Source organism: Apaloderma vittatum, unplaced genomic scaffold (assembly GCF_000703405.1).
Source record: "Apaloderma vittatum isolate BGI_N311 unplaced genomic scaffold, ASM70340v1 scaffold6829, whole genome shotgun sequence".
NCBI lineage: Eukaryota > Metazoa > Chordata > Aves > Trogoniformes > Trogonidae > Apaloderma > Apaloderma vittatum.
Window position 1 is genome coordinate 1 of NW_009736882.1, and position 11764 is coordinate 11764.

Sequence of the window (11764 nt, forward strand, 5' to 3'; positions counted from 1 at the left end):
AGGACTTGAGGGTGTTGACAGATGAGAAGCTTAACATGAGCCAGCAGCGCGCTCATGCAGCCCGGAAGGCCAACCGCGTCCTGGGATGTATCAAGAGAAGCGTGGCCAGCAGGTCAAGAGAGGGGATTCTCCCCCTTTACTCTGCTCTCGTGAGACCCCACCTCCGTTCTAGTGCCCCCACCATAAGAGGGACGTGGAGCTGTTGGAGCATGTTCAGAGGAGGGCCACAAGGGTGATCCAGGGGCTGGAGCATCTCTGCTACGAGGACAGCTGGGATTGTTGAGTCTTAAAAGAAAAGACTTTGGGGGGACCTAATAGTTGCCTTCCAATACCTGAAGGGAACCTACAGGAAGGCTGGGGAGGGACTTTTTACAAGAGTGTCCAGTGATAGGACAAGGGGAAATGGGTTCAAGTTGAAGGAGAATAGATTTAGATTGGACCTTAGGAAGAAATTCTTCAGTACGAGGGCAGCAAGACTTTGGAATAAATTGCCCAGAGATGTTGTGGCTGCCCCCTCCCTGGAGGTGTTCAAGGCCAAGTTGGATGGAGCCTTGAGTAGCCTGATCTAGTTGAGAGGCGTCCCTGCCCATGACAGGGAGCTTGGACTAGATGATCTCTAAGGTCCCTTCCAGCCTAGGCCATTCTATGATTCTATGATTTGCAATAGGAGACGACATCTTCAAAGCTGTCTGTAAGGAAACTCAAAATAGGAAATTATTTTACCATCAACTTACTTCTACAATAGCAAAAAATACTTATTTATTAAAAAGTAATGTAGAAAAAGTGCAACTATCATTACAAAGTGTAGCTACAACAATTTGTTAAAATGCTGTTCTATCAGCAGAAAACAGGCTGTACTTACACTTGTAGTGTATCATAACTAATAGCACAGGTACTCTTCAATGGCTCACTCTACACTGAATTTAGTTGATTTTAGTAGGCTGTTCCAACACCAACAGAGGTTCAAATTTGAGACGATACCAATTAGCACCTCTCAAGTATTAAAGGCATTAAATTAGTTCCAATTCAGTCTAAGTGGGCTATTCAGATGAATGACAAAAGGAAAACAGAGCACGGAAAGGTAAGTTATGCATTACGCCTGGGGCTTTTATTTGGAAAGCAAATAAAAAGGGTCAAATTGTTAATGGCCAAAGGATTTAGGTTGTGTTTGGTATACACTTCATATGTTTTTGTCCTGTTACGAATTCACTGAGAACAAGATTCTTTGTACTCTAAGAAACACATAGGTGTGATTTTAATGTCAGTGTTTCAACAATTGCTACTCAGTTATTGTTGTGCAACTTTATTTCACACTACTTTGCAATTGCTGTAACAATTGCCAAGTCATGAAATGCTGCAAAACAAAACAACCAAACAAAATTAAAAAAATCAGTGACAGAAAACGCTAAACAGTTAGTGGTTTGGGCTTAAGTGGCAGAACGTACAGTCTCTGTTCTTAAGAAAAAACTTCAGGAGAGTCTCTCAAGTGGGAAAATACAGCAATGATTTCCATGAGCTGTGAAGTACATTAAATTCATAACACAGTGATCTGTAGTTACTTTAATGCCACAGTACATTTCAAGCAATGCATGTGTTCGTGAGCAACAGGAAGCAATCAATGAAGGTAAAAAACCATCCTACAGAATGCAGTGAACACATTTTAGAAGATACTGCGTGCAGTAGCAGTCTCCATGCCACTGTCCTGAAGGACTATGAATGATTCCAGGGTGACAGAGCACACCTGCAGAACATAAAGTTCAAAAGACACAGACAATGTCATAGCAGCTGACTGGAGCATCACAAGGAGTGAAAGCTGATGAGCGGTTGTAGTGTGAAGAGATTTGGTGCATGGAGGCAACTTTGCCAAGATGCTCCACAAAGCAGTGAAGGTCGACAATTGACTGAGGCTCCTTAGCTTTTTTTCCTCCTGGTTTGTTAAACTAAAGCCTAACAGAGTGGTTTGCTATATTCTGTGCATCTTAAGTAGTAATCAGCTTATACTTTGAAGTTGTACATATCTTGCTTGCAAAGTCCTTTTATGCAAGGACTAAACAAGATTCAAATGCTCTCCCTGAAGATCTAATGCTACTAAGAAGTTTTCCTCATTAAACCATGACAGCAAGCAATTCAACATTCACCTCTACTGCAAAGGGACAGGGCAATACAAGTCCTGATAGGATTCTATGATTTACAAGACAGTATTTCCAACGATTATGACATTAGGAAGAAAAAATGTAAAGAAACTGTGATTTTTGTGATTAAATATAGCCAAAATAAAACCATTTTCCATACAATCTTGCTTGAAGTCATCAGTTTATAGAAGTCGTTCTCCTTCTTATACCTCCCACAGTGACAACGATTTCAGGCATGGCACTGCTGATTACCGTGCACAGAATACTGTAAACAAGTGGGCATAGAACAGTACAGAGGCAGCCAGGACTGACAATCAGGAAAGGGCTGTAGGTGCCGAATATCTTCAGAAAAGTTAAATGTAAACCAAAGTGTTTTATTTGGGTGCTTTGGTGCATGAGATGCCACAGCTCCCACATGCAGATCATTTCTAATCGTTCCTCTATTAAGTTTGTGAAGTCTATGTACCCTATGACTAAAATCTTCTGTTTCATACTTATCGATGTTTGTTCGCCTATAACCTTATCCAATGGCATCCTAAACACCAAGGTGATCAAAAGTTTAGGCAGTCTATCAAAAAAAGCCCAACTTTCACACAGGCATAATAGCTTCTACTACACCAGATAACCTTCAGAGCTAGAAAACAAGCAGAAAGCCTGCAACTCTGAAAGACTTTGACAATATAACTTTCTGAGAAGAAAGCTGTTCTTACGCACCTCCCATTTTAGCTGACTTCAGGGAGCACCTCTATACCACCTTCATGGGAAGCTATTCTCATGCTCCTTGGAATGCATGGAGCAAAGTCAGCCAGTATTGAAATAACTCAGGAGAGCCCCACTGCATGTATTATCAGACAGCTCAAGTGAGGATACACAATTTCAGCTGGCTATTGCCAAATCGTTGAGCACTCATATATTTTGAAAGTCAGTGACCTACTTTCATTTATTACTTACCATCTTCAGTGGTGACCCCAGTTTTCTCTTCACTCCAATCACTCCAGTAGCCCACTCCATCTTCCCTTATGCAACGAATTGAAAAGACATACTCCGTGTAGGGTCTGAGCCCTTGAACACTGAATGAAGTTCTTGGTGAAGCTGTATCTTCAGGAGGAACCTGTAAATGGAAGAAATATTTTAGAGGCACTGATCAAAAAACTGTAAAGCCGAGTTCTGTGCTACTGCAGCTCCCATCCAAGAGGGCTCCCCACCTCATAAACACCCGATACAAACATAGTTTTTCTGCTCCCTTATTTCCAAAAGCTTCAATTCCCAACCAGGGTTTGAGGTAAGGGATCATAATTGTGTGCATTTACCTGGTATAATACAATATATACACTAGAATAGATAAACAGCTATCACAGGACAATCATATTCCTTTTTCAATTAGTCTATGTCTACCTCTCCTTCCTTCCCATGTAATTCCTCTACATTGCTAGGTTACCTGTTTGATCAGTGATGGCTAAATACCTGTGCTACAAGTCTCACATAAAGCTAGAGAATCCATGACCATTGCTTACTCTGATACAGAACAGTGTTTTTCAACTGACATTGGAAATAGTTTGGTTTAGAGTACTTTATACTTGTGCTTTATTTTCATAAGTTCTTTCCTTTATCTTAGATTAGCAACTGAATGACAGAAAATATTCATACTTCAGAAAGAGATGTGTGATAAAGATAATATATATGTAGGTACACACACTCCATCACAGGTTATTCTACTGGCAGCTAAGAGAGTTTTATAGTGAACAGCCCTGCAAGATGAATGACTGCAGACTAAACATGTATGCAGAACACTCGAGAAGTTAATCCTGAGTGCAAAGAATTGACAAAATAGTCGAATTTTACCACAGCTAAGTAAGTTCAGTTTTAAAATTTACTATTTCAATTGTCTTGTGCATATGCTAAAAATGCAATACAAGCTAAAAGGACTTAATAGGACAATGCATCAAGATACTGGAGTTGCAGAATAACCTGTGCAGGACAGGGTTCTTTAATAATAATTGTGTGCATCTATAGCTTGAAAAAAGCCTCCAAAATAATACACTGCATTAGTCACAAGCAGTTGTATTATGCTACCTGCTTCAAACACCATATTTTGGTAAGCAGACTTCCTTCCAACAAGTCATGAAATTCAAAATACATTTGGGTCTCTATACTGAAATAAAAGATGGTAAGATCTTGATGAAAAGAGTGTTTCTGGAAGATTGCTGCTCTGAGAGAAGGCTTAAAGAAAGGCAAAACTGAGAAGCTATTGTAAATATGTCCATAGACTGATATAGAAGAAAAACCTCACTATTGATGACAAGAACATACTCATCTCCAACTCCTTGACTGCATCAGGCTTAAGGCATGTATGCAGAAAAAACATACTGTATAGAATTATTTAGTTTGGGAAAACCATTTAAGATCAAGTCTAACTGTAAATCTAACACTGCCAAGACCACCACTAAACCTCATCCCTACAGCACCACATCTACATATCTTTTAAATACCTACAAGGATGGTGACTCCACCACTTCCCTGGTCAGCATGTTCTGATACTGATACTTGATGACCCTTTCAATGGAAACATTTTTTCCTAATATCTAATCTAACCTTCTCTGGTACAACTTGAGCCCATTTCCTCTTGTCATATCTCTAGTAACTTGGAAGAAGAGATCAACCCCCACCTCACTACAACCTCTTTTCAGGTAGTAGTAGAGAGCAATAAGGTCTCCTCTGAGCATCCTTTTCTGTAGGTTAAGCAACTCCAGTTCCCTCAGCTGTTCCTCATAAGACATTCTCCAGACACTTCACCAGCTTCGTTGACGTTCTCTGGATCCACTCTAGCACCTCAATGTCCTTCTTGTAGTGAGGAACCCAAAACTGAACAAACAATTCAATGTGTGGCCCCACCAATACCAAGTTCAGGGAGTACAATCACTTCCCTGGCTCTACTGGTCACACTATTTCTGATACAGGCCAGGATGCTCTTGATCTTCTTGGCCACCTGGGCAAACCGCTGGTTCATGTTCAGCATCCCCAGGCCCTTTTCTGCCAGGAAGCTTTCCAGCCACTCTTCCCCAAACATGCAGCACTGCCTGGCGTTGTGACTCAAGTGCAGGACCCAAGCACTTGGCCTTATTAAATCTCATACAATTATGGTAAGGACAGCAGAGAAGTCCACCAAAAAGAGACAACGTCACTGTACTGTACCAAAAGAAAAAATCCTTAATCACAGCCTTTGTGAAGAGACAAGGTAAATTCCCTTGGAAGGCAACATAAGGACTAAAGATAATAAAATGAATCCTCTGAAATGTAACAGTGAGGAAACTTCTGCAGTTTGACAAGTGGCTGCTTTACAGTAGAAGAATGACACGGGACATTAGTGGTATTACCTGCATCCAGTCTGTGTCACCAACAACCCTATAGCGAATATTGAATTTGAGCTTCATCACAGCTCCTGAAATTCGATTATCCCAGGAAAGCTTCAGAACAGTAGGTAGTATTCCTGATTTGACCAATAAGTTGTGTGGAGGCAGAGGTTTAACTAGAAAAGAAGAAGTTAGTCAACTTTACAGCTGTGCTTTGTGACGCCTCTAGCAGCTGGTACACGATGCTGTAACACTACCATTAAAGCCTTTCACAAGCTCAAATGGCTGCTACCTTATAGTAGTTCTTAAAGCATGCTATTCAACAGGATATTGCTGTTTGAATTGTGATCAAACCTCTCACTTTCCATACCTTTTTCCAGCACAATTCAAGTGCTAGTCAACAATATTTTTGCACTGTTACTTTTTATAGTGAAGAATTATTAAAACACCAATTCAGCAACATGCACACAGGAAGCAGTTATGTACTACTAAGGCTTTATTAAGAGGCACATAATTACCAATCTCAATGGGATCAAGAACAAGAGGATCAGATTCAGCCTTCCCAAGAGCATTTGCTGCTTCTACCCAGAGCTCCAGGTTAACAAAGAACTGAACATCACTAATCGTACAAGAATTGTTTACATCTTTTGGTATACAGTCAGGAAAGTTCTCTTGTGGCCTAAATAAAAGAGAAGGAAAAACATGGTATAAAGCAATAAGTTTGGTTCCTTTAGAGAATATTTTTAGTAGATCTGAGTGATTAATGAGTTTAGCTTGTATGTTTCCCCTCTGCTATTACCTTTGTAATCAGAGCAGAGAATAAAAAGGTGAAGAGATTAGAAGGGCTTGTTCAGCCACAAATGCATGACTGCATTAAAACAGAAACCTGAATAAAATCTCTTTACTACAAGTCATTATCTTCAAAAGCACAAACCATGGTGGTGAAGTTGCTTAAAAACATGATTTAGCTTCAAAAACAGAGATCAAGAATTGATACATTTAATCAAAAGCAATATGGATAGTAACTAGGAGCAGTTTCACACACGAAAAGATGTAGTCAGCACTACCTGCATACCCTTCAAGAGTACAGTGTTACAGCTCCAACACATCATTTCTGTTCAACATCAGCTACACTAACAGCAGACAGGGCCATCAGGAGATTTGAAAAGCATTAAGGTTTTCTTTCTGTTCATGCTTTCTACTGCACTTATTACCAAAACACTTTGTCAGTGTGGAGTACATGGGAAGTTGTAGGCAGTAATTCTTGTTTCCAGAGCAGAGCAACAATTCTGTCTACTTCATTTTTATAGAATGGTTTGGGTCAGAAGGGACCTTCAAGATCATTTACAATCTTAAAGACCATCTAGTTCCAAACCCCCTTCCCACTAGACCCAGCCCACCATATGGCTCAAAAGCCTTGAACACTTCCAGACAGCTTCTCCAGGTAACCTGTTCTTGTGTTTCACCATCCTCACAGTATAGAATTTCTTCCTTATATCTAGCCTAAATCCAACCTCTTTTAGTTCAAAACCATTACCCATCATCCTATAACTACATGTCCTGCTAAAAATACTGTCCCTCCCCATCTTTACTGCAGGTCCCCTTTAAGTATTGAAAGGCTGCAATAATGTCTCTCCAGCCTTCTCTTCTCCAGGCTGTGTAGCCCCAACTCTCAGCCTGTCCTTGTAGGGAAGGCACTCTAACCACCTGATCATTTTTGCGGCCCTCCTCCAGACTTGTTCTAACATGTTCACTTCTTTCTTTTGCTGAGGATTCCAGAGACGGACACAGTACTGCAGGTAGGGTTTCATCAGAGTCAAGCAGAGGTGGAGAACCACTTCCCCCAACCTGCTGGCCACACTTCTCTTGATGCAGCCTAGGATGCAATTGGCTTTCTGGGCTACAAGCACACATTGAGCAATAAGAGATAATTTGAAGGGTTACAAAAATGCTTGTGTTAATTTGCTTCCAGAGGAGAAATACTTTTGTTGATGTTTTCATGTTGGGATTAATTGTGGACAAACAATATTCTAAGTTCTTAGAAATTATGGGATAGATCATATCTACAAAATCCAGTCACTATATATTGGTTTCTCTATGTAGAATCATAGAATGGCTTGGGTTGGAAGGTCATGTTGCCGGACCCTCCTGCAATTAGCAGGGACATCTTCTGCTTGTTTAGAATGGGATAGAACAGTCGCCACAGAAATACATAAGGAAAAATAAATAACTAATTTGAGTCCAGTCAGCTAATGATTATGTGTATTGGACTGAAGCCACACTAATCGTGTATCTGAAGAAAGGAAAAATATGAGACTCTAGAATAAGCACAGCAACAAAACTTCAAGTCTAACTTAGAATCACTTCAAGTTGAACTTTATCGTTTCCCTTCCTTCCCAAATATAAAGCAGTGCTTCAGAATTTGAGTTAAGAACTGTTTGTAAATATAAAAGAACTTCAAGGAAATTTGCTTTAGCCTACAAACACGCTTCAAAATTATTTAGATACTCTACAGACAGGTACATACCATCTCTGTTTCAAAACAAAGCGAGTGTCCAGGAATGTAGGTCTTCCAGGGTTCCAGGTACAAGTCATAGGATATGTGAGTTTTGACACCTGATTCACAATGCAACTTAAGTTTCTGGGCTTCTCTGGGGGCACTGTGCAGACAAAGTTACCAATAATTAATCTATATATACATTTAAATACAGTAAAGACTCATACTAAGTGTTCTATTAGAGCAATTTTCAGTCAACATTAGAAATAAATCTGTCTATAAATATTTCTGAAGAAGATTACAAAAAAATGCCAGATAATATCCAGCAAGGGAAGTCATAGAACCATAGATCATAAAATGGTTTGTGTTGGAAACCATGCCATGGGCAGGGACACTTCCCACTTGACCAGGTTGCTCAAAGACCCACCCAGCCTCACCCTGAACACTTCTAGGGAGGGGGCATCCACAGCTTCTCTGGGCAACCTGTTCCAGTGTCTCACCACCCTCAAGTCAAAAGCTTAACCATTTGTTCTGAGAAACATTAAGCTGTATAAGGAACAAGCATCTAACAGTAAGGAACAGCAGAGAATATATTTCTTTGAGGCAAAACACCTGGTATCAACCATCTCATCTAAATTTACTTTAATTCACACAGAAAAAAAAGCTAATGAGCCCTACAGGTGGATATGCATACACTGGCTTTGCCAATAACCTGAGCTCTAAGGCAACTGTAATAGGTCTATTCCTCCCACACCTGAGCTGTGGAAGAAAGATGCTTCAGCTATGAACAAATACAAGGGAGAGAAGGGAAGTTCATCAATGTGCTTTAGCAGTGTATAAAACTTTCAGAGTGCAGGCGAATTTTTTTCTTAAATTCAAATCGCAGCATAAAAAGAGTTGGTTTCTGTATTTTAGAATATCACTATTTTCATAACATAAACAATCTTATTTCCTTTTAAGCAGAATGCTATTTTCAACAAAACTACCTTATGAACCTTATAGTTCATTCCTGAATAGCTGTACTCTTCTCAAGTCTGTTATTCACATTGTTTACGGATTTTTCTTTACATGACAGTATGAAAATACAGGAGCTTAAAATGCAAATGCATCTCAAGTTTCATATGTGAATTACAACTGTGGAATATCATCTGTACAACTGTGGAATGTCATCTGTACTGTCATTCACTTTATCATCTTAGGACATCGTATCTGTCCTCATCTTTCCACGTAATTTGCCTGTCATATCTATTGCGGTAAGAAATTTACTCAACAGAAGTTGAAATAGAAAACATTGCTCTTCTGTGAAAATATTTTGTAACTCAACAGTAGAACCACATTACTTTAAATTGTGATCTCAAGTCAATCTTTTATATAAACCAGCCACAACTGCGATACCTTTTGCCCGCACTAGAAGGCACCATAAGCCATCAGCTATGCATCCTCTGGTATTAAGGCTGCCTGAACACTTGTTATGTAGACGGTCCACCAACTTACTGTTGAGTTACAATCTTTCCCAAGATGCCAGTCTTGTCTCAAAGAGCACTTGCTCAGAACTACTCAAGTGCTATCATGCTTGAACAAGGCAAATTTATAATTAGTTAAAAGTATTTTCTTATGTACAGAGGTAGAATAATCCAAATAGTATGTTCCATCCTTAAGACAGTTCAAGTTAGTTCTAGTGATACAGATGGACTAAATATTTCTCAGCCTGTTAATGTGTTAATGTCATAGTGTTATTATGAAAGCAGGACATATGACCTTCTTGTACTTCCTTGAACATTGAAACAGAAGGAAGGAAAAGTTAACATTTATTTCCTAGGATCAATTCCAGTTAAATATACGTATTTCTGTAATTTACATCTTTTTACTTTAACTTTCTTCTGTTGTTCTGTTTTCTTCTTATCTCAGTACTGATATGCTCTAAAGTATTTTCCGTTTTATCAAAACCTTTATTCTGCGCATATTTACCAGCTTTAACAGCATGTAATGTGCCAATGCTTTTATACAATTATCCAGGAACTGAGGAAACAGAAACATGCCTGAAGATGCACACACTTTCTATTGTTTGCATTCTCTTCCCTGTTTCTCCGAAGCAATCTGCTTAAGACCAGAATAAAATGCAAGGAAAATGGTACTTACAACCTACTGTAACTGTAATTCCATAGATGTTCTGCTCAATCTGTCCATCTGCTAAAACATTGCATGTCAGAGGAGTAGCTAGTGAAGAAGTGTCATTAAATGTGACACTGGAAACTGTTCTGTTTATTTCACGATACTGTTCTTTAGGTACCACTCTATTTTTAATTTTCCAGATAATTTGATGAGCATAGATATTGCCAAAATCAAGACAGCTTTCATTCAAAATGCATAATGCTGTGAAATTGGAGCCAAGGGCCAATACAGGAGACTCTGGGATGATGTGACCACATGACTGTACAAGCCCACCTGAAACTAAAAAAAGAATTGCATCTTTAGTAGAAGCTACAGAGCATTCCATAATCAATATTGATGATCCAACAGAAGTGTAATGTTAAAGATATTTCACGTCTCTAAGCAGAAAATTAATTAGTTACCCAACAGTTATAAAGATGAAAAGCAATAGTGGACCACCAAGCAGACTTAAGGGGCAAAACCAGTGCAATGTTCCCCCGGCTTTGCAAAAACCTTTTACCGAGCAAGAAAATCTCTATCAAAAAACAGCGGCGTTTAGAGAGAGTGGAGAGTCAATGACTGAGTGTTTAGTATGTTTGAATGTTTTAGTACGTATTGTGGTGGACTAGTTTCAGAAGAATTGCATGCAGACAGTTAAACATTAAGTTGTCCATTTCAAAAGCTTCAATGCCTATACTATAAGCATATCTGGGAATTGTAGTGAACTCTGAACATTTGATAGTGCTCTTTTTAGAAAGGAACTTCAACTCAACAATGAAATTGTGATTGTTGCTACAGAGGCACATAAAGAGAAAAACATCACATTTTGAAGACAAAATAGATGACTGAAACACCGCCTTGAATCAACAGCCATACTAAACACCTTCAGGATCATCATTTGCTACACAAGAGTGGTGCCCCATGGCTCCAACTTGATCACAGCGCATACTACACTAGTCCACTCACAGCTTACTGCTTTAACAGTGTTTTCAGTCTGACCAAGACATGCTTTCACTTAGATACCATTTGGCATATATGAAACTAAACTTTGGTTTCCTACTCTGATCAGTTCCATTCATGTCAGTGGAATCAAAGCAATCTTCCACAGACCAAAGCTGCTCTTCATTATCTCTGTTCAGTGAAGAGCAAAGAATAGACTTCAATACTGGTTTAACATGCTTTATTCTACCACAGTATTAACAGTAAAGACCAGGTCCATCTGTCCTAATATATATTGCCTTCTGCCCCCATCCCACAATTACCTAGACAAAAAGCAAGTATGTGCTTCAAGCATTTGACTAAGGAAGTTCCACGGCTGAAATGTGAGAGAAGTCTTACCTTCAAAAGAACTAACACTCAGGAGCAGATATAAGCCAGAGGCCACCAAGTTCCACCCAGAAAACATGCTGCACAGAACTCCTGTAACAGAAAATTGTTGCTTTTAAAAAACAAACAAAACTCCAAGCTATTACACTTCACTTTAGATGACTGTCAAATTAAAATTTTTATTTGATCTATGACAATTTCTTGGGTTTGCACATTTACTGTCCTGAACCAGTATGTTCTCACTCTACAAAAAGAATGGGCACATTGTTTCTGGCTTACTGCTATAACAAAATCCAACATCTACTTAA

The 11764-nt window shown here is 39.2% G+C and overlaps 1 protein-coding gene across 1 annotated transcript; it reads right to left on the reverse strand.

Annotated features, from left to right (window-relative positions):
* Positions 1–3083: 3083 nt before the first annotated feature.
* Positions 3084–11549, reverse strand: LOC104279743 (interleukin-6 receptor subunit beta-like; the record flags this gene model as incomplete). Its single annotated transcript, XM_009877125.1, has 6 exons — positions 3084–3243; positions 5507–5658; positions 6001–6161; positions 8010–8142; positions 10119–10430; positions 11469–11549. Coding segments are annotated over 6 exons (999 nt in total), but the record flags the coding sequence as incomplete, so codon positions are not given.
* Positions 11550–11764: the final 215 nt, after the last annotated feature.